At 40.9% G+C, this 19,409-nt stretch overlaps 3 protein-coding genes across 5 annotated transcripts; all 3 read right to left on the bottom strand.

Annotated features, from left to right (window-relative positions):
* Nucleotides 1-714: 714 nt before the first annotated feature.
* On the bottom strand, nt 715-5,025 carry LOC122863043 (cytochrome P450 2K1-like). Of its 2 annotated transcripts, none has more exons than XM_044169085.1 (9): nt 4,142-5,025; nt 3,839-4,001; nt 3,571-3,720; nt 3,315-3,361; nt 3,011-3,190; nt 2,299-2,440; nt 2,016-2,200; nt 1,179-1,320; nt 715-1,098 (listed from the first exon to the last, which is right to left on the bottom strand). In XM_044169085.1, exons 1-9 carry the CDS (start codon nt 4,346-4,348, stop codon nt 911-913), a joined length of 1,404 nt encoding a protein of 467 aa, XP_044025020.1. In that variant the 5' UTR covers nt 4,349-5,025; the 3' UTR covers nt 715-910. The 2 variants fall into 2 exon arrangements, with proteins under 2 accessions (XP_044025020.1, XP_044025018.1); XM_044169083.1 differs by having other exon boundaries at nt 3,315-3,475; nt 4,142-5,019.
* Nucleotides 5,026-5,752: 727 nt separating this feature from the next.
* On the bottom strand, nt 5,753-11,287 carry LOC122863042 (cytochrome P450 2K1-like). Its single transcript, XM_044169082.1, has 9 exons — nt 11,002-11,287; nt 10,703-10,865; nt 10,435-10,584; nt 10,177-10,337; nt 9,872-10,051; nt 7,743-7,884; nt 7,460-7,644; nt 6,365-6,506; nt 5,753-6,284 (listed from the first exon to the last, which is right to left on the bottom strand). The coding sequence occupies exons 1-9, from the start codon at nt 11,206-11,208 to the stop codon at nt 6,097-6,099; spliced, it is 1,518 nt and encodes a 505-aa protein (XP_044025017.1). The 5' UTR covers nt 11,209-11,287; the 3' UTR covers nt 5,753-6,096.
* Nucleotides 11,288-15,176: 3,889 nt separating this feature from the next.
* Nucleotides 15,177-18,916, bottom strand: LOC122863039 (cytochrome P450 2K1-like). Of its 2 annotated transcripts, none has more exons than XM_044169071.1 (9): nt 18,611-18,916; nt 18,308-18,470; nt 18,040-18,189; nt 17,774-17,961; nt 17,445-17,624; nt 17,023-17,164; nt 16,740-16,924; nt 15,641-15,782; nt 15,177-15,560 (listed from the first exon to the last, which is right to left on the bottom strand). In XM_044169071.1, the coding sequence occupies exons 1-9, from the start codon at nt 18,815-18,817 to the stop codon at nt 15,373-15,375; spliced, it is 1,545 nt and encodes a 514-aa protein (XP_044025006.1). In that variant the 5' UTR covers nt 18,818-18,916; the 3' UTR covers nt 15,177-15,372. The 2 variants fall into 2 exon arrangements, with proteins under 2 accessions (XP_044025006.1, XP_044025007.1); XM_044169072.1 differs by having other exon boundaries at nt 17,774-17,934; nt 18,611-18,914.
* Between the last annotated feature and the right edge of the window lie 493 nt (nt 18,917-19,409).

The raw sequence follows: 19,409 nt of genomic DNA, 5'->3' as shown, positions 1-19,409 counted from the left end.
GCTTGACGAAGTAAATCAATGTTCTTAAAGAATAATTGCAGAATAATTATTTCGATCAGAAATAGAGAGTACAGAGGTTAAATAAATAAATAAAATTGCGGTGACGTTTTACCTGGGCGGTAAAGCTAGTAAAGTAGTAGTAAAGATAGTAAAGCTGTAAAATATCCAACGGGAATGGAATAATTTTGTTTGAGGGCAGATTTCAGTTCATTCCATTTAAAAGCTGTATTACACCTGCAACCTTTTACCAAGGTTAGCATATAGATTTGGAATAAAAAAGTTTAGTAGTTATTGGATCATTTACTGTGCTTATAAAAATTTAAATGAAGCATTAACTTCCTTATTATTCCTTCTAGTCAATATGGAAGTCCTTCCACCTTTGTGATACAGAGAGCAGTGAGATGAGTATGAAATGTGTCATTAGTGATAAAGCGTAACAGTGAGATTTACAGGGTTTAGTTGCTGAAATGACGATGGTGCAGTGTGAAAATACAGATAATCAAGTGCAGACATAAAAGCTTACTGTACAATATTTCTATGGTTTCAAGAAGACAGACAGCCTTTAATTCTGTGAAGAAAGCCTGGTTTGATTTTTAATGTTGAATTTGAATCTTGACTGTCAGTCTGCTTTCAAGCCAAAGTACTTATGTGGCTCAGTAAGAGTGATTATGGATAAATTTTCAATGTTTAACGGCAGGATAGTCAGACACCAGCTGATTGGTCTTATCTTTATTTACAAGTTTATGATATAAAGTAATAACTGGAAAGTGAATTAATTGATATTGAATATATTCAGTGCTGCTGCACTACATGGAATATGACACTGTAGAAATTATAGAACCTACTCTCTTGAATATAACTGAGTTGAAGTCATGACAGTGGGCAAAGCAGCATTTTCAAGCTCTCCTGTTCATATACAGGAAACAGCACACAGTTTATGGGATGAAGGGCTGAGGGTGAGGCCCACACGTGGAGTCAGATCCAGCTCATCCTCTGAAACTCCAGGTGCAGGAGAGAAACGAAAGTGTTGCAGGAAGGTGGTGAAGAAGACGAAGAGCTCCATCCTGGCCAGACTTTCTCCAATGCAAATCCTGCGACCTGTGAGACACAACATAGGAAATTGTTCATGTCGTCTGCAAGTAAATAAACATCAAGAAGTGATGGCTAAATTCACCAACCTGCAGAAAAAGGCATGAAGGCATCTCTCGTGACAAACTTCCCATCTTTGTCCAGGAAGTGGGCAGGATAAAAGGTGTGTGGCCTCTCCCACTCACTCTCATCATACAGGACAGATGTCAAGAGAGGATACACTGTGGTCCCCTGTGGACAAGACAGAAATTGAAAGCTTTCTATATGCAAAGCAATAGTTTCCTTTTCAAACTACATACAAATATTTCATGGAGTCCAGAAATGAATTGCTACATTCGGAATTATTGTTCCGAATTGTTTATTGTTCCACATTTTGTATCACGCAGATGGGTATGGAGGACCAAACAGGACTTCTTAGAAAAAGAAATTAGAACGTCAGTGAATAAAATATAAACAGAAATAAATGAAAATGCATATTACGTTAAAGTAGCATTCAGCACCTCAGTGGGCTGGACAGCTCTGCCTGTGTATTAGGTGTCATTTTGAAAGATTAAATGTTAACGGTGCCAAAATTGTACCGATAATCCAGATTTATGTTGACACAGAATGAAAGTTGGCAAGTTAAAGTGTGAAAAGGCATCAATACTTTAATATTTGCCTGTACAGACCTGATGTTCACTCCCTCAAATTGACTAAAAATTTATTAAAGAAGTACAAACACATTTAAATACAAATCTATACATTTTAGGAAAAAAAGATTAAAAACTTATTTCATGTTATTTATTTTAACTTTAACTGCCACCAAAGGTTAATATCATTATTTCAGTATGTAATTTTATTAATTGATTTCTCAATTTTCGGACTATTTAATTCATTCTTCCAAGTTAGGTTGGACCCTCCGTGCTAGGTGTTTCATTCAGTCTGACCTTCTTAATGAAGTGACCCTGGAAGACGACGTCTTGGCTCGTTTTGTGAGGAAGTGCCATGGGGATGATGTTGGCCAGTCTCTGAGTCTCATGGATGACCGCGTCTGTGAAGGGCAGGTTCTTCCTGTCCTCGACCTGCACCTGCCGACTTCCTATCACCCTGCTCAGCTCCTCCTGGACCTGATCTGGGAGATGAAAAGTTTTTGTTTTCATGAAGATGGTGTTTGTGTTGGTAAAGCACATATTGATGCTTGGACTGTTGTGGGCGTCTTAAGCTCCTTACCCTGTATCTTTGGATACTTGGCCATCAGCAGAAGTCCCCATCTGAGTGTAGCTGCTGTTGTATCAGTGCCGGCAACAAACAGATTCATGACTGTTATCGTAAGGTTTTCATTGTGGAAGTGACTGTTTGTAATCCCAGATTCCTGCAGGTGAAGATGAATCAGTGCAGTCATTCAAACAAATCTGATCCAAAACTTTGACATGTTACACTACTTTGACTCACAGAAAATCACTGGGAACTCTGCTATTGGCCTGAGATGGGTGTAGACAGACAGAGACATCACAGCTTAATTAACCGGTGGGAGTCACTGGAGTGAGGACCTGATCCTCACTGGCTTTCCACTAGGCCCCCAGTAACAGTGCTGGGCGTTGAAGAGCCTCATCAGTATATTATCATGCCATTCGTGTGTGAGTCAGCTGGAATGAATTGGCCGTCATCTTGTAACACGGTATATAGTCCTCCTAACATATGCATGCTTTCCAACCCACAACCAGAGCTGTTGTGTCAATTGGAAAGATATTAGGCCTTTTAAAAATATATGTTAATTAGTTTGAAGCAATGCACCACATCACACTCAAATGTGGGAATCAAAAGTGGGAGTCTAATGTCTACATGTTAGTTCAAACGTAATTTGGTAAATCTTAATTTTTCTTAAATCTTAATAGCAATGAGCATAATAGCAATTTTGGTAGGTGATGATACACTTCCAAACCTCCAGATTTTGCTTTCGGACCAGAAAGGCATCCACTAAGCCTCTGCACATCTGTGGATTGAGGGTCTCCTTCAAACGACTGAACAGCTGTAAGTTCTGTTTCTTATTGGCAGCATTCAATTTCTGGAATTCCTTCCTGTCAGCAAACCATTTACCGATCAATGGGAACATGTTGTACACCTGTTAGAAAATATAAATCAGTAGGTAAAATAACAATATTTCTTCTACAGTTGCCAATTTTATGTATTATGTATATTAAAATCCCAATGCTGAAAGCCTAAGCTTAATAAACATGAAATGACACCTGTACTGACGGGGAGCCCACAAGTTGAATATTTCTGTTTGTTCGATCTACCAGGGATGTAAACGCTGGATCATCATATTCAAATCTGCTGCCATAAACAATGGAGCAGATAATATTAGAGACAGCATAGTTTATTGGTTGAGTCGTGTCAAAAGCTTCTCCTGCAACAAGGGAAGCAGGGGGAAAATGAGGCATGACAATTTTATTAAGCCAGAAATGTTGATTATCATACAGTTGGTTATGATAAGACATTTACCTTTAAATTTCTTAAACACTTCAATGAGATAGTCACATTCCTCAATGATTTTGTCCTCACAAGCCTTCTTGCCCATCCCAAAGTCTCTCAGGTTCGTCAAGGCAAAGCGCCTCATCTCTTTCCACGAATCACCATTGGACCATATAACTCCTGAGATGAAGTATTTCAACAAAATATGTTAACTAATTGTCTGATTATGGGCAAAGGGTGTAAACATGAAAAGGATGATAATGATTTAGAAAGAGCTCAGTTTTTTGTTGTTCTTTACCATTTCCTTGAGTAGAATCATGCATAATTTGCATTGGATCTCTGTCTCCAAACTCTTCAGCATGATTGACAAGCGCCTCCTTCACTGTCTTGTATCCAGCCAGGACCACCACTTTCTTGGGTCCAAAATAGACCGTGAACACTGATCCATATTTCTTGGACAGCTAAGAGCAAGGGCATAACGTCATGACATTTTCTTATATAAGGCACACACAGCCGAAAGACAACAAGGTGAGAGAGCTGCCTGAGAAGCAGAAACAACAAACTTCCTGACAAGAAAACTACTCTTATGGCACTGCCTCACCTCCAGCAATGTGTTGTAGGGTCTCTTGAGGTCCAGCTGCAGCAGGTTTCCGAGCACGGGAAGCGGTCTGGGTCCTGGAGGTTCCTTCCCGTACTCCTGGGAGCTGAAGATGGAGGAGGAGACGAGGTAGACGAGCAGCAGGACCACCAGAGCCCCCAACAAGGCGACAGAACTGGAGGACTGGAGAAAAAGATCTGATATCTCCATGAATTAAAAACAAATCGTGTCCACTATGTGAACTGAATTTTCTGCCCTGCTGCCTCAAATTCTGTTTGTATTTTGGCAGAGAGAGGCCTTATGTGGCTGCAAGAGAGGGCAAAGGTCCAGCTGAGGAAGGAGGACGGGTATTTACTGTGGAAAAGTTTTTCTACTTAAAGCAGTAAATCATTGTTTGACTAAGTAAATCAATGTTTGTAAAATGATTGTAAAATAATATATATGTAAATGAAACCAAAACACAGCTGTTAGATCCTTGTCATGTATGTTTCATAACTGAAAGATCAATTAACACCCATCTTATCTTACTCATTGTTTATGGTTTGTTTGGATCAGAAATAGAGAGTAGAGAGGTTAAATTAATGAATTAAATTGCGGTAAAGTTTTACCTGGACAGTAATGTACTAATAAAGATAGTAAAGCTTTAATATATATATATATATATTTAAAAATCTATAAGGTTAGCATATAGATTTGGGATATCTAAAGTTAAGTAGTTATTTGAATTCAGAAAGCCTGTTTTGCCCTCTTATGGTTGGAGTGAGATATTGAACGTTTGCAGCAGATGTGTGAACTGCGAATTGTTTTTGTGTTCCCAACACCTCTCCATCCTATCCGCTTTTTCCAGTTTCACAGGATCTTTGTCAGGCTGCTGTGACATCTAATCTCTTTACTGTTGGTATCTTCTTTGCTGATTATTATTGCTGATGGCTTACTAATCTACTTATGCACTCACTGTAAATCACTATAGATGAGAGAACAAAATTATTAAAATGTAAGTGTTCCGAATTCAGGAAATGAGAACCTGAAAGAGAGATGAAAACTGACATACTCTGCCTACATACATTTAGCAACTTAGAAATAAGAGAACTTACAGTGACAATGAGGAAGTTACACATCACTGATCACAGGAAATAGGTTCTTGATTTTTCAAGAGACACGTGGGCGGTAAAGCTAGTAAAGTAGTAGTAAAGATAGTAAAGCTTTAAAATATCCAACGGGAATGGAATAATTTTGTTTGAGGGCAGATTTCAGTTCATTCCATTTAAAAGCTGCATTACACCTGAAACCTTTTACCAAGGTTAGCATATAGATTTGGAATAAAAGAGTTTAGTAGTTATTGGATCATTTACTGAGCTTATAAAAATTTAAACGAAGCATTAACTTCCATATTATTCCTTCTCATCAATATGGAAGTCCTTCCACCTTTGTGATACAGAGAGCAGTGAGATGAGTATGAAATGTGTCATTAGTGATAAAGCGTAACAGTGAGATTTACAGGGTTTAGTTGCTGAAATGACGATGGTGCAGTGTGAAAATACAGATAATCAAGTGCAGACATAAAAGCTTACTGAACAATATTTCTATGGTTTCAAGAAGACAGACAGCCTTTAATTCTGTGAAGAAAGCCTGGTTTGATTTTTAATGTTGAATTTGAATCTTGACTGTCAGTCTGCTGTCAAGCCAAAGTATTTATGTGGCTCAGTAAGAGTGATTATGGATAAATTTTCAATGTTTAACGGCAGGATAGTCAGACACCAGCTGATTGGTCTTATCTTTATTTACAAGTTTATGATATGAAGTAATAACTGGAAAGTGAATTAATTGATATTGAATATATTCAGTGCTGCTGCACTACATGGAATATGACACTGTAGAAATTATAGAACCTACTCTCTTGAATATAACTGAGTTGAAGTCATGACAGTGGGCAAAGCAGCATTTTCAAGCTGTCCTGTTCATATACAGGAAACAGCACACAGTTTATGGGATGAAGGGCTGAGGGTGAGGCCCACACGTGGAGTCAGATCCAGCTCATCCTCTGAAACTCCAGGTGCAGGAGAGAAACGAAAGTGTTGCAGGAAGGTGGTGAAGAAGACGAAGAGCTCCATCCTGGCCAGACTTTCTCCAAGACAAATTCTGCGACCTGTGAGACACAACAAAGGAAATTGTTCATGTCGTCTGCAAGTAAATGAACATCAAGAAGTGATGGCTAAATTCACCAACCTGCAGAAAAAGGCATGAAGGCATCTCTCTTCACAAACTTCCCATCTTTGTCCAGGAAGTGGGCAGGATAAAAGGTGTGTGGCCTCTCCCACTCACTCTCATCATACAGGACAGATGTCAAGAGAGGATACACTGTGGTCCCCTGTGGACAAGACAGAAATTGAAAGCTTTCTATATGCAAAGCAATAGTTTCCTTTTCAAACTACATAAAAATATTTCATGGACTCCAGAAATTAATAAGGTAACAAGGTGTAATTATGAAAGTGTCACAGTTTGCTCCTCAGACCCTCTCTTCAGCCACATTTCCACTACCTCTGACACATTGCCATTCTCGTCCTGTCCACCAGATGCCCTTTGACTTTTTCTCCTGTCCCAGTTATTTCACTCCCACATTCAGCCACTCTGTTCTGCCCTGCAATAACCCCCTTTCCCTCTTTCCTCATCACCTGACTGCCCCAGCCATCTACACACTTGGGGTACGCGTTCAATCTGAAAACGGTGTGCACCGTTTTGCTGCGGTTTCGGGTTGAACGACATGTTTCCTCAAAACGGTGTGCAACAGTGTGCAACGGGCTTTGAGATATGTTTTCTCTCATTTGGTACGTGTGTCAGAGTTGTTACCCAATCAGCAGCGACATGTATATAAACACTGCCATATTAAAAAGAGAGTGGAGTGCAGTGCGCTTGCGTACACAACAGGGTGCTCAACCCACCACCATTTCCATTTAAATAAACATTTTGCTGCGTTTTGTCGGGGCTGAACGCAGCTGAAAGATTAAATGTTAACGGTGCCAAAATTGTACCGATAATCCAGATTTATGTTGACACAGAATGAAAGTTATCAATTTGCAAGTATGAAAAGACATCAATACTTTAATATTTGCCTGTACAGACCTGATGTTCACTCCCAATAATTGATCAAGAAATGTTATAAAGTAGAAATATATTTAAATATAAATCTATACATTTTAGAAAAAATGGCCCATACATTTCAAAAAAGGATAAAAACTTATTTCACGTTTTTTTTTTTACTATTTAATTCATTCTTCCAAGTTAGGTTGGACCCTCCATGCTAGGCGTTTCATTCAGTCTGACCTTCTTAATGAAGTGACCCTGGAAGACGATGTCTTGGCTCGTTTTGTGAGGAAGTGCCATGGGGGCGATGTTGGCCAGTCTCTGAGTCTCATGGATGACCGCGTCTGTGAAGGGCAGGTTCTTCCTGTCCTCGACCTGCACCTGACGACTTCCTATCACCCTGCTCAGCTCCTCCTGGACCTGATCTGGGAGATGAAAAGTTTTTGTTTTCATGAAGATGATGTTTGTGTTGGTAAAGCACATATTGATGCTTGGACTGTTGTGGGCGTCTTAAGCTCCTTACCCTGTATCTTTGGATACTTGGCCATCAGCAGAAGTCCCCATCTGAGTGTAGCTGCTGTTGTATCAGTGCCGGCAGCAAACAGATTCATGACTGTCATCGTAAGGTTTTCATAGTGGAAGTGACTGTTTGTAATCCCAGATTCCTGCAGGTGAAGATGAATCAGTGCAGTCATTCAAACAAATCTGTCTAAAATTTTGACATGTTACACTACTTTGACTCACAGAGAATTACTGGGAACTCTGCTATTGGCCTGTGAAGAGTGTAGACCCGGCCTAGTTAACTGGCGACACCGCCAAGCATATCTTTTACACATCAACGTTTTCTCATGTGAGTTCCGACCACTTTTCAAAACATCTGGCTATTGACAGTCACAAGTAGGGAAGTGATCTGCTGAAAATATATCTCTGTCAACCCCGAAAGGTAAAATTGACAACGAAACCCGTCAGTTAAACCCTGCCTGGACTGGCAAGGACTTTATTTTACTGCCATCTTTAAACGTCTGCTATTTTTTACTACATTCATTTGCATTTGTTTAAAATTTGTCATTACCAAAAACTAAACATTTTTTTTAAGTAGGCTGCTGAAGTCTGGCACTTTTACATTTCCTGGTTTTAAGAGGGAAAGTGGGTGGGGGAGGAGCAGAGGATTTGAATGGAACGCACCTGCCCTTGTACACTTTCAGCCCAAACTATTATAGATCGACCACCAGTTGTAGGCTCAGTGCTATACTGCTTTTTACAAATCATCAGAAATACCTGCAGACTCATGAGGCAAAGGCGTCTTCTGCGGATAATTGCAATATGTGGGCAGTTTGTAATTAGCTGCATCAGTTTCTGATTTAGACACTTCTGTTTGTGATCTGTATCATGATTATCATAACTATTATTGCTACGGGTTTATGATATCTTACAAAACAGCAAATTTTCCATGCATTTACAAATGTTGGGCATAAAGAAATCACACAGTAAACTGAACAGTACAACAATCCAAGTAAATTTAGTAAATATAAAATTAGTTATATGACATTTTTCAGTTAAATATCAAGCTATCAATGAAATTTTCTTCCTAGGCAACAGGAGTTGTATGCACATTACTGCCAGAGGGTCAGAGGGTCGATCTCACGAAGTTCACTTGAGTTTTCCAGACAATTGGAACAACACTTGTCATGGCAGCAGGGATTCCTCAGGGAAGTCAACGAGGGCATGCTGAACGACTAATGCTAATGCTAAATGCAGCCTTAGCGTAGTGGCCACAGTCAGAATTGAAGGTCATGTAATGAGCTTGGACCCAAAAAGACTTTTTTTCCCAATAGACCGTAGTTGTAACTTAATTGTCTAATCTAATTGTCAAGCAAATTTGAAGAAATCTTTTGAAATTTCGCAAAATAGAACAAAAAAAGTTAACGTGAATTTCCATCAGCTGGTTTGAAGCGAATAAACTAGACTACGCAAAGTGTAGCTTTGTCAGAAGTTGGCGGTATAGGCTACGTTACGCATGGCTGTAATAAACAGAGTGAAAGAAGTGGAGGTTGCGAACCATAAACAGAACCAGCCTCCTTGTCCATCTACGAGAGAAAAATGGAGAGAGGTCTTCTGGAATTAGCTGCTTCTTCTTGATAAATGGACTGTAGTTGTATAGCATCTTTCTAGTCTTCCAACCACTCAAAGTGCTTTACACCGATGGCAGGTGCCAACTGCTTATGAGTACAAAGAAACTAATTCAGTCACATACACCGATGGGACAGCCCTCTGGAGCAATTTGGGGTTCAGTATCTCACCCAAGGACACATCAACATGTGGGCTGGGGGAAGCCAGGATCGAACCAACACGCTTCCAGTTTTGTGGACAACCGGCTCTACCGCTAAGCCACAGCCACCCCTTGTTCTTCTCTCTGAGCAGAAACCAGAGACTGTTGAGTCAATTGGAAAGATATCAGGCCTTTTTTTAAAAGGATGTTGGATTACTTAATTTGAAGCAATGCACCACATCACACTCAAACAGGAGATCAAAAGTGGGACTCTAATGTCTACATGTTAGTTCAAACATAATTTGGTAAATCTTAATTCTTCTTAAATCTTATTAGCAATGAGCATAATAGCAATTTTGGTAGGTGATGATACACTTCCAAACCTCCAGATTTTGCTTTCGGACCAGAAAGGCATCCACTAAGCCTCTGCACATCTGCGGATTGAGGGTCTCCTTCAAACGACTGAACAGCTGTAAGTTCTGTTTCTTATTGGCAGCATTCAACTTCTCGACTTCCTTCCTGTCAGCAAACCATTTACCGATCAATGGGAACAGGTTGTACACCTGTTAAAAAATATAAATCAGTAGGTAAAATAATAATATTTCTTCTACAGTTGCCAATTTTATGTATTATGTATATTAAAATCCCAAATGCTGAAAGTCTAAGCTTAATAAACATGAAATGACACCTGTACTGATGGGGAGCCCACAAGTTGAATATTTCTGTTTGTTCGATCTACCAGGGATGTAAACTCTGGATCATCATATTCAAATCTGCTGCCATAAACCATGGAGCAGATAATATTAGAGACTGCATAGTTTATTGGTTGAGTCGTGTCAAAAGCTTCTCCTGCAACAAGGGAAGCATGGGGAAAATGAGGCTTGACAATTTTTTTTTAAGCCAGAAATGTTGATTATCATACAGTTGGTTATGATAAGACATTTACCTTTAAATTTCTTAAACACTTCAATGAGATAGTCACATTCCTCAATGATTTTGTCCTCACAAGCCTTCTTGCCCATCCCAAAGTCTCTCAGGTTTGTCAAGGCAAAGCGCCTCATCTCTTTCCACGAATCACCATTGGACCATATAACTCCTGAGATGAAGTAGTTCAACAAAATATGTTAACTAATTATCTGATTATGGGCAAAGGGTGTAAACATGAAAAGGATGATAATGATTTAGAAAGAGCTCAGTTTTTTGTTGTTCTTTACCATTTCCTTGAGTAGAATCATGCGCAATTTGCATTGGATCTCTGTCTCCAAACTCTTCAGCATGATTGACAAGTGCCTCCTTCACTGTCTTGTATCCAGCCAGGACCACCACTTTCTTGGGTCCAAAATAGACAGTGAACACTGATCCATATTTCTTGGAAAGCTAAGAGCAAGGGCATAACGTCAGGACATTTTCTTATATAAGACACACACAGCCGAAAGACAACAAGGTGAGAGAGCTGCCTGAGAAGCAGAAACAACAACCCTGCAAGAAAACTACTCTTATGGCACTGCCTCACCTCCAGCAATGTGTTGTAGGGTCTCTTGAGGTCCAGCTGCAGCAGGTTTCCGAGCATGGGAAGCGGTCTGGGTCCTGGAGGTTCCTTCCCGTACTCCTGGGAGCTGAAGATGGAGGAGGAGACGAGGTAGACGAGAAGCAGGACCACCAGAGCCCCCAACAGGGCGACAGAACTGGAGGACTGGAGAAAAATATCTGATATCCCCATGATTTAAAAACAAATCGTGTCCACTATGTGAACTGAATTTTCTGCCCTGCTGCCTCAAATTCTGTGTGTATTTTGGCAGAGAGAGGCCTTATGTGGCTGCAAGAGAGGGCAAAGGTCCACCTGAGGAAGGAGGACGGGTATTTACTGTGGAAAAGTTTTTCTACTTAAAGCAGTAAATCATTGTTTGACAAAGTAAATCAATGTTTGTAAAATGATTGTAAAATAATATATAAGTAAATTAAACGAAAACACAGCTGTTAGATCCTTGTCATGTATGTTTCATAACTGAAAGATCAATTAACACCCATTTTATCTTACTCATTGTTTATGTTTTATTTGGATCAGAAATAGAGAGTAGAGAGGTTAAATTAATGAATTAAATTGCGGTAAAGTTTTACCTGGATGGTAATATATATATATATATATATATATATATATATATATATATATATATATATATATATATATATATATATATATATATATATATATATAAAAAAAACTTTGTCCTTCACCCTCCGTGGGTGGTCTCATCCTTTGAGTTCGGGTCCTCTACCAGAGGCCTGGGAGCTTGAGGGTTCTGCGCAGTATCTTCGCTGTTCCCAGTACTGCACTCTTCTGGACCGAGATGTCTGGTGTTCTTCCAGGGATCTGCTGTAGCCACTCCTCCAGTTTGGGGGTCACTGCCCCGAGTGCCCCGATGACCACGGGCACCACTGTTGCCTTCACCTTCCAGGCCTTCTCCAGCTCTTCTCTGAGCCCTTGGTACTTCTCTAATTTCTCATGTTCCTTTTTCCTGATGTTGCCATCACTTGGTATCGCCACGTCAACCACAACGGCTTTCCTCTGCTGTTTGTCAACCACCACGATGTCAGGCTGGTTCGCCATCACCATTCTGTCAGTCTGGATCTGGAAGTCCCACAGGATCTTGGCTCGGTCATTCTCTACCACCTTTGGAGGTGTTTCCCACTTTGATTGATATGGTTTCCAGTCCATACTCAGTGCAGATGTTCCTGTACACTATGCCAGCTACTTGGTTATGGCGTTCCATGTATGCTTTTCCTGCCAGCATCTTACACCCTGCAGTTATGTGCTGGATTGTCTCAGGGGCCTCTTTGCACAGCCTACACCTTGGGTCTTGTCTGGTGTGGTAGATCTGGGCCTCTATTGCTCTGGTGCTCAGGGCCTGCTCCTGTGCAGCCATGATGAGTGCCTCTGTGCTGTCCTTCAATCCAGCCCGCTCTAGCCATTGGTAGGACTTCTTGATATCAGCCACTTCAGTTATGTTCCAATTGGATGTTTCATCCTGGATAGTGGCTCTGACACTCACTAGTCCACGGCCGCCTTCCTTACGGCTAGCGAACAGTCTCAGGGTGCTGGATTTGGGATGGAGCCCTCCATGCATGGTGAGGAGCTTTCGCGTCTTAACGTCTGTGGTCTGTATCTCCTCCTTTGGCCACCTTATTATTCCTGCAGGGTATCTGATCACTGGCAGGGCGAAGTGAAGTGTCTTAGAGTCCTGTTGATGTTGTACATCTCTAAGCATTCAGTGATCCATGTGTGCGGCATTGCTTCATATGCTTTCTTGTAATCAATCCAGGCAGTGCACAGGTTGGTGTGTCGGGCTCTGCAGTCTTGGGTCACTGTTCTGTCAACCAGGAGTTGGTGTTTGGCTCCTCTGGTTGGTGTTTGGCTCCTCTGGTTCCTCTGCCAATGCCCTTCTGTGCTGTGCTCATGTATTGATCCATGTGTCCACTTATCTTAGCCGCGATGATGCCTGACATGAGCACCATGTTGTGGAGAGACAGGTTATTGGCCGGTAGTTGGATGGGACTGTACCCTTTGCGGGATCCTTCAGGATTGTGCGCCCTTCGGTAAGCCATTCAGGGTGCGTCCCATCTCTTAGCAGCTGGTTCATTTGTGCTGCTAGGCGCTCATGGAGTGCAGTGAGCTTCTTTAGCCAGTAGGCGTGGATCCTGTCAGGGCCCGGTGCTGTCCAGTTCATACCTGAGACTCTTTCTTGGATGTCTGCCGCTGTCAATTCTGTTCAGGGAGGTTGCTGTGGTCCTTTCTCAGGGCTGCCAGCCACTGTGCATCGCTGTTGTGTGATGCCTCCCTTTCCCATATATTTTTCCAGTACTGCTCCGTTTCTGCTGTTATTACCCTGCCATTGAGGGTTGAGTTGCACTTTCGCCGGTTTATTCGTGTATCTCTTTAGGCGGCTGGCCAAGGCTTGGATCCTTTGTTTGGCAGTTTCGAGTGCTTCAGGTATGGGCATCTGGTTGTACTTCTTGGGTACTTGCTCTCTCAGGTCGCTTACCTTGCCGTAAGCCTTGATTGTGGGTTTCGAAGTAACCATTCATCCCCCATCCTGTGCATGTAACCCCTCTGACTAGGGTTACTGGAGTAGTAGCATTCCAACAGAGCCTTATTATCGCATCTCGCCCATTTCCGTCTTGTTCCAGTAGCCCATTTGTCGTCTCGATGCCCTGGTTCCCCAACACCTGACGCAGACCTTGTTTGGCCGGGCGACGTCTGAGCCGGCATGTCAATCATTTCATTGTCACTCATCATCATGAGGTAGGCAGCAGCGTGAAGGGTCTTGCCTAAGGACTCACACTGGATGATGGTCATTGCTCAATGCGTCCCGCTATATATATATATATATTAAAAAAAAAAAACATATATATATATATATATATAAATTAAAAAATCTATAAGGTTAGCATATGGATTTGGGATATCTAAAGTTAAGTAGTTATTTGAATTCTATAAGCACAGTAAATGATGAGAAAAGATGAGAGAAAAGATGTGAGGGAAGTGAGCAGTGAGATGAGTATGAAGTCATGGTATCAATGTTGGCCAGTCTCTGTGTATCGTGGATGAAGGTGTTGGTAAAGGGAAGACTTGTGACTAACCCGTCTATCAGAAAGCCTGTTGTGCCCTCTTATGGTTGGAGTGAGATATTGAACGTTTGCAGCAGATGTGTGAACTGCAAATTGTGACAGTTTTTGTGTTCCCAACACCTCTCCATCCTATCCGCTTTTTCCAGTTTCACAGGATCTTTGTCAGGCTGCTGTGACATCTAATCTCTTTACTGTTGGTATCTTCTATGCTGATTATTATTGCTGATGGCTTACTAATCTACTTATGCACTCACTGTAAATCACTATAGATGAGAGAACAAAATTATTAAAATGTAAGTGTTCCGAATTCAGGGAAATGAGAACCTGAAAGAGAGATGAAAACTGACATACTCTGCCTACATACATTTAGCAACTTAGAAATAAGAGAACTTACAGTGACAATGAGGAAGTTACACATCACTGATCACAGGAAATAGGTTCTTGATTTTTCAAGAGACACGTGGGCGGTAAAGCTAGTAAAGTAGTAGTAAAGATAGTAAAGCTTTAAAATATCCAACGGGAATGGAATAATTTTGTTTGAGGGCAGATTTCAGTTCATTCCATTTAAAAGCTGCATTACACCTGAAACCTTTTACCAAGGTTAGCATATAGATTTGGAATAAAAGAGTTTAGTAGTTATTGGATCATTTACTGAGCTTATAAAAATTTAAATGAAGCATTAACTTCCATATTATTCCTTCTCATCAATATGGAAGTCCTTCCACCTTTGTGATACAGAGAGCAGTAAAATGAGTATGAAATGTGTCATTAGTGATAAAGCGTAACAGTGAGATTTACAGGGTTTAGTTGCTGAAATGACGATGGTGCAGTGTGAAAATACAGATAATCAAGTGCAGACATAAAAGCTTACTGAACAATATTTTTATGGTTTCAAGAAGACAGACAGCCTTTAATTCTGTGAAGAAAGCCTGGTTTGATTTTTAATGTTGAATTTGAATCTTGACTGTCAGTCTGCTGTCAAGCCAAAGTACTTATGTGGCTCAGTAAGAGTGATTATGGATAAATTTTCAATGTTTAACGGCAGGATAGTCAGACACCAGCTGATTGGTCTTATCTTTATTTACAAGTTTATGATATAAAGTAATAACTGGAAAGTGAATTAATTGATATTGAATATATTCAGTGCTGCTGCACTACATGAAATATGACACTGTAGAAATTATAGAAGCTACTCTCTTGAATATAACTGAGTTGAAGTCATGACAGTGGGCAAAGCAGCATTTTCAAGCTCTCCTGTTCATATACAGGAAACAGCACACAGTTTATGGGATGAAGGGCTGAGGGTGAAGCCCACACGTGGAGTCAGATCCAGCTCATCCTCTGAAACTCCAGGTGCAGGAGAGAAACGAAAGTGTTGCAGGAAGGTGGTGAAGAAGACGAAGAGCTCCATCCTGGCCAGACTTTCTCCAGGACAAATCCTGCGACCTGTGAGACACAACAAAGGAAATTGTTCATGTCGTCTGCAAGTAAATGAACATCAAGAAGTGATGGCTAAATTCACCAACCTGCAGAAAAAGGCATGAAGGCATCTCTCTTCACAAACTTCCCATCTTTGTCCAGGAAGTGGGCAGGATAAAAGGTGTGTGGCCTGTCCCACTCACTCTCATCATACAGGACAGATGTCAAGAGAGGATACACTGTGGTCCCCTGTGGACAAGACAGAAATTAAAAGCTTTCTATATGCAAAGCAATAGTTTCCTTTTCAAACTACATAAACATATTTCATGGACTCCAGAAATTAATAAGGTAACAAGGTGTAATTATGAAAGTGTCACAGTTTGCTCCTCAGACCCTCTCTTCAGCCACATTTCCACTACCTCAGACACATTGCCATTCTCGTCCTGTCCACCAGATGCCCTTTGACTTTTTCTCCTGTCCCAGTTATTTCACTCCCACATTCAGCCACTCCGTTCTGCCCTGCAATAACCCCCCTTTCCCTCTTTCCTCATCACCTGACTGCCCCAGCCATCTACACACTTGGGGTACGTTCAATCTGAAAATGGTGTGCACCGTTTTGCTGCGGTTTCCGGGTTGAACGACATGTTTCCTCAACACTGTGTGTGCAACAGTGTGCAACGGGCTTTGAGATATGTTTTCTCTCATTTGGTACGTGTGTCAGAGTTGTTACCCAATCAGCAGCGACATGTATATAAACACTGCCATATTAAAAAGAGAGTGGAGTGCAGTGCGCTTGCGTACACAACAGGGTGCTCAACCCACCACCATTTCCATTTAAATAAACATTTTGCTGCGTTTTGTCGGGGCTGAACGCAGCTGAAAGATTAAAAGTTAACGGTGCCAAAATTGTACCGATAATCCAGATTTATGTTGACACAGAATGAAAGTTATCAATTTGCAAGTATGAAAAGACATCAATACTTTAATATTTGCCTGTACAGACTTGATGTTCACTCCCAATAATTGATCAAGAAATGTTATAAAGTAGAATCATATTTAAATATAAATCTATACATTTCAGAACAAAATGGCCCATACATTTCAGAAAAAAGATAAAAACTTATTTCACGTTATTTTTTTTACTATTTAATTCATTCTTCCAAGTTAGGTTGGACCCTCCATGCTAGGCGTTTCATTCAGTCTGACCTTCTTAATGAAGTGACCCTGGAAGACGACGTCTTGGCTCGTTTTGTGAGGAAGTGCCATGGGGACGATGTTGGCCAGTCTCTGAGTCTCATGGATGACCGCGTCTGTGAAGGGCAGGTTCTTCCTGTCCTCGACCTGCACCTGACGACTTCCTATCACCCTGCTCAGCTCCTCCTGGACCTGATCTGGGAGATGAAAAGTTTTTGTTTTCATGAAGATGATGTTTGTGTTGGTAAAGCACATATTGATGCTTGGACTGTTGTGGGCGTCTTAAGCTCCTTACCCTGTATCTTTGGATACTTGGCCATCAGCAGAAGTCCCCATCTCAGTGTAGTTGCTGTTGTATCGGTGCCGGCAACAAACAAATGAATAACTGTCATCAAAAGGTTTTCATTGTGGAAGTGACTGTTGGTGATCCCAGATTCCTGCATATAAAGATCGCCAATTATTCACCTGTTCCCAAAATTTGTATAAACGAGATTGTTTTATTTAGTTAGGAGTGCACTGTGGTCCTTTCATTGCTAATTCTACTGTTCTCCTTGAGAGGCTGTAGACAGACTCATTATGTTTTGAACTGAACTCCTTGCTTGTTTTCACCAGCTGGGGATGAGCACCACCAGGAGGGCACATGTACACAAGTTCACATTGTTCTCCTAGCTGTGTAAACCATCATATCAATTTTGATTATCATGTATGTTTCCCAACCTCCAGATTTTGCTTTCGGACCAGAAAGGCATCCACTAAGCCTCTGCACATCTGCGGATTGAGGGTCTCCTTCAAACGACTGAACAGCTGTAAGTTCTGTTTCCTATTGGCAGCAAACAATTTCTGGAATTCTTTCCTGCCAGCAAACCATTTGCCAACCCATGGGAACATGTTGTACATCTGACAAAGAATATGTATTTATTAGTATTTAAAATAACATTAACTTTTTACAAGGTACATGAAAAATCTAACAATTTCTTGTGTATCATGTAGATAGTATTTAAATTACATGCTGAAAGTATAAACTTCAGAAACATAAGAAATTATACCTGTACTGAAGGTGTCCCCAATAGTTGATTGTTTCTGTTTGTTCGCTCTACAAGAGATGTAAATACTGGATCATCATATTCAAATCTGCTGCCATAAACCATGGAGCAGATAATATTAGAGACAGCATAGTGTATTGGTTGAGTCGTATCAAAAGCTTCTCCTGCAACAAGGGAAACGGGGAAAAAATCTAAATTACGACGAATGACAATTTTTTTTAAGACAGAAATGTTGATTATCATTCAGTTGGTTATGATAAGACATTTACCTTTAAATTTCTTAAAAACTTCAATGAGGTAGTCACATTCCTCAATGATTTTGTCCTCACAAGCCTTCTTGCCCATCCCAAAGTCTCTCAGGTTCGTCAAGGCAAAGCGCCTCATCTCTTTCCACGAATCACCATTGGACCATATAACTCCTGAGATGAAGTAGTTCAACAAAATATGTTAACTAATTATCTGATTATGGGCAAAGGGTGTAAACATGAAAAGGATGATAATGATTTAGAAAGAGCTCAGTTTTTTGTTGTTCTTTACCATTTCCTTGAGTAGAATCATTTACAATTTGCATTGGATCTCTGTCTCCAAACTCTTCAGCATGATTGACAAGCGCCTCCTTCACTGTCTTGTATCCAGCCAGGACCACCACTTTCTTGGGTCCAAAATAGACAGTGAACACTGATCCATATTTCTTGGAAAGCTGAGAGCAAGGGCATAACGTCATGACATTTTCTTATATAAGACACACACAGCCGAAAGAAAACAAGGTGAGAGAGCTGCCTGAGAAGCAGAAACAACAAACAACCCTGCAAGAAAACTACTCTTATGGCACTGCCTCACCTCCAGCAATGTGTTGTAGGGTCTCTTGAGGTCCAGCTGCAGCAGGTTTCCGAGCACGGGAAGTGGTCTGGGTCCTGGAGGTTCCTTCCCGTACTCCTGGGAGCTGAAGCTGAAGGAGGAGACGAGGTAGACGAGCAGCAGGACCACCAGAGCCCCCAACAGGGCGACAGAACTGGAGGACTGGAGAAAAAGATCTGATATCCCCATGACTTAAAAGACAATGTGTTCTTGCCAGTGTACTGACAAAATAAGTTTCCTGTCCTGCTGCCTTTGGCGCTGTGAGTGTTTTGGTCAGGACAGATGCCTTTTGTAGCTGCCAGTGAGGGAAACAGCCCAGCTCAAAGGTAGGGCTGAAGTATGGAAAAGTTCACCCACTAAAAGTAGTCGCCCCTTTCAGAACAGAGTGCTTTGTTTGTAGTTTGAGTTTAATGAGATAGGTTTACACTGTTGTTATCTCATGTGCCATATCTTAATGTTGACATGTGAGTCTGTACAGAGGTTGAAGAAACAAATTAGGTAAAGTTTCACCTGAACAGGTAACTCTGACCCATTTATGCTTGTATTATGTGAGCCCAGTCGCCAGAATACAATGTAGGCATTGTTTCTGTAAACCACGGATATGTTAAATCTCTTCATTTTAATACATATAATTTGTATCATATGAGTGCTTGTATAATCATATCATATCCATAACGTTTAAGAGCAAACTTTCATAGTTAGAGGAGGAGGGGCAGATGGTGTCGAGATGATCAGTAGTCAGATGGCTGGAGTTGCAAAAGCAGCAGAGACCACAGTTCCT

Source organism: Siniperca chuatsi, linkage group LG16, assembly GCF_020085105.1.
Source record: "Siniperca chuatsi isolate FFG_IHB_CAS linkage group LG16, ASM2008510v1, whole genome shotgun sequence".
Lineage (NCBI taxonomy): Eukaryota > Metazoa > Chordata > Actinopteri > Centrarchiformes > Sinipercidae > Siniperca > Siniperca chuatsi.
This window is presented reverse-complemented; position numbering and strand designations above follow the sequence as displayed.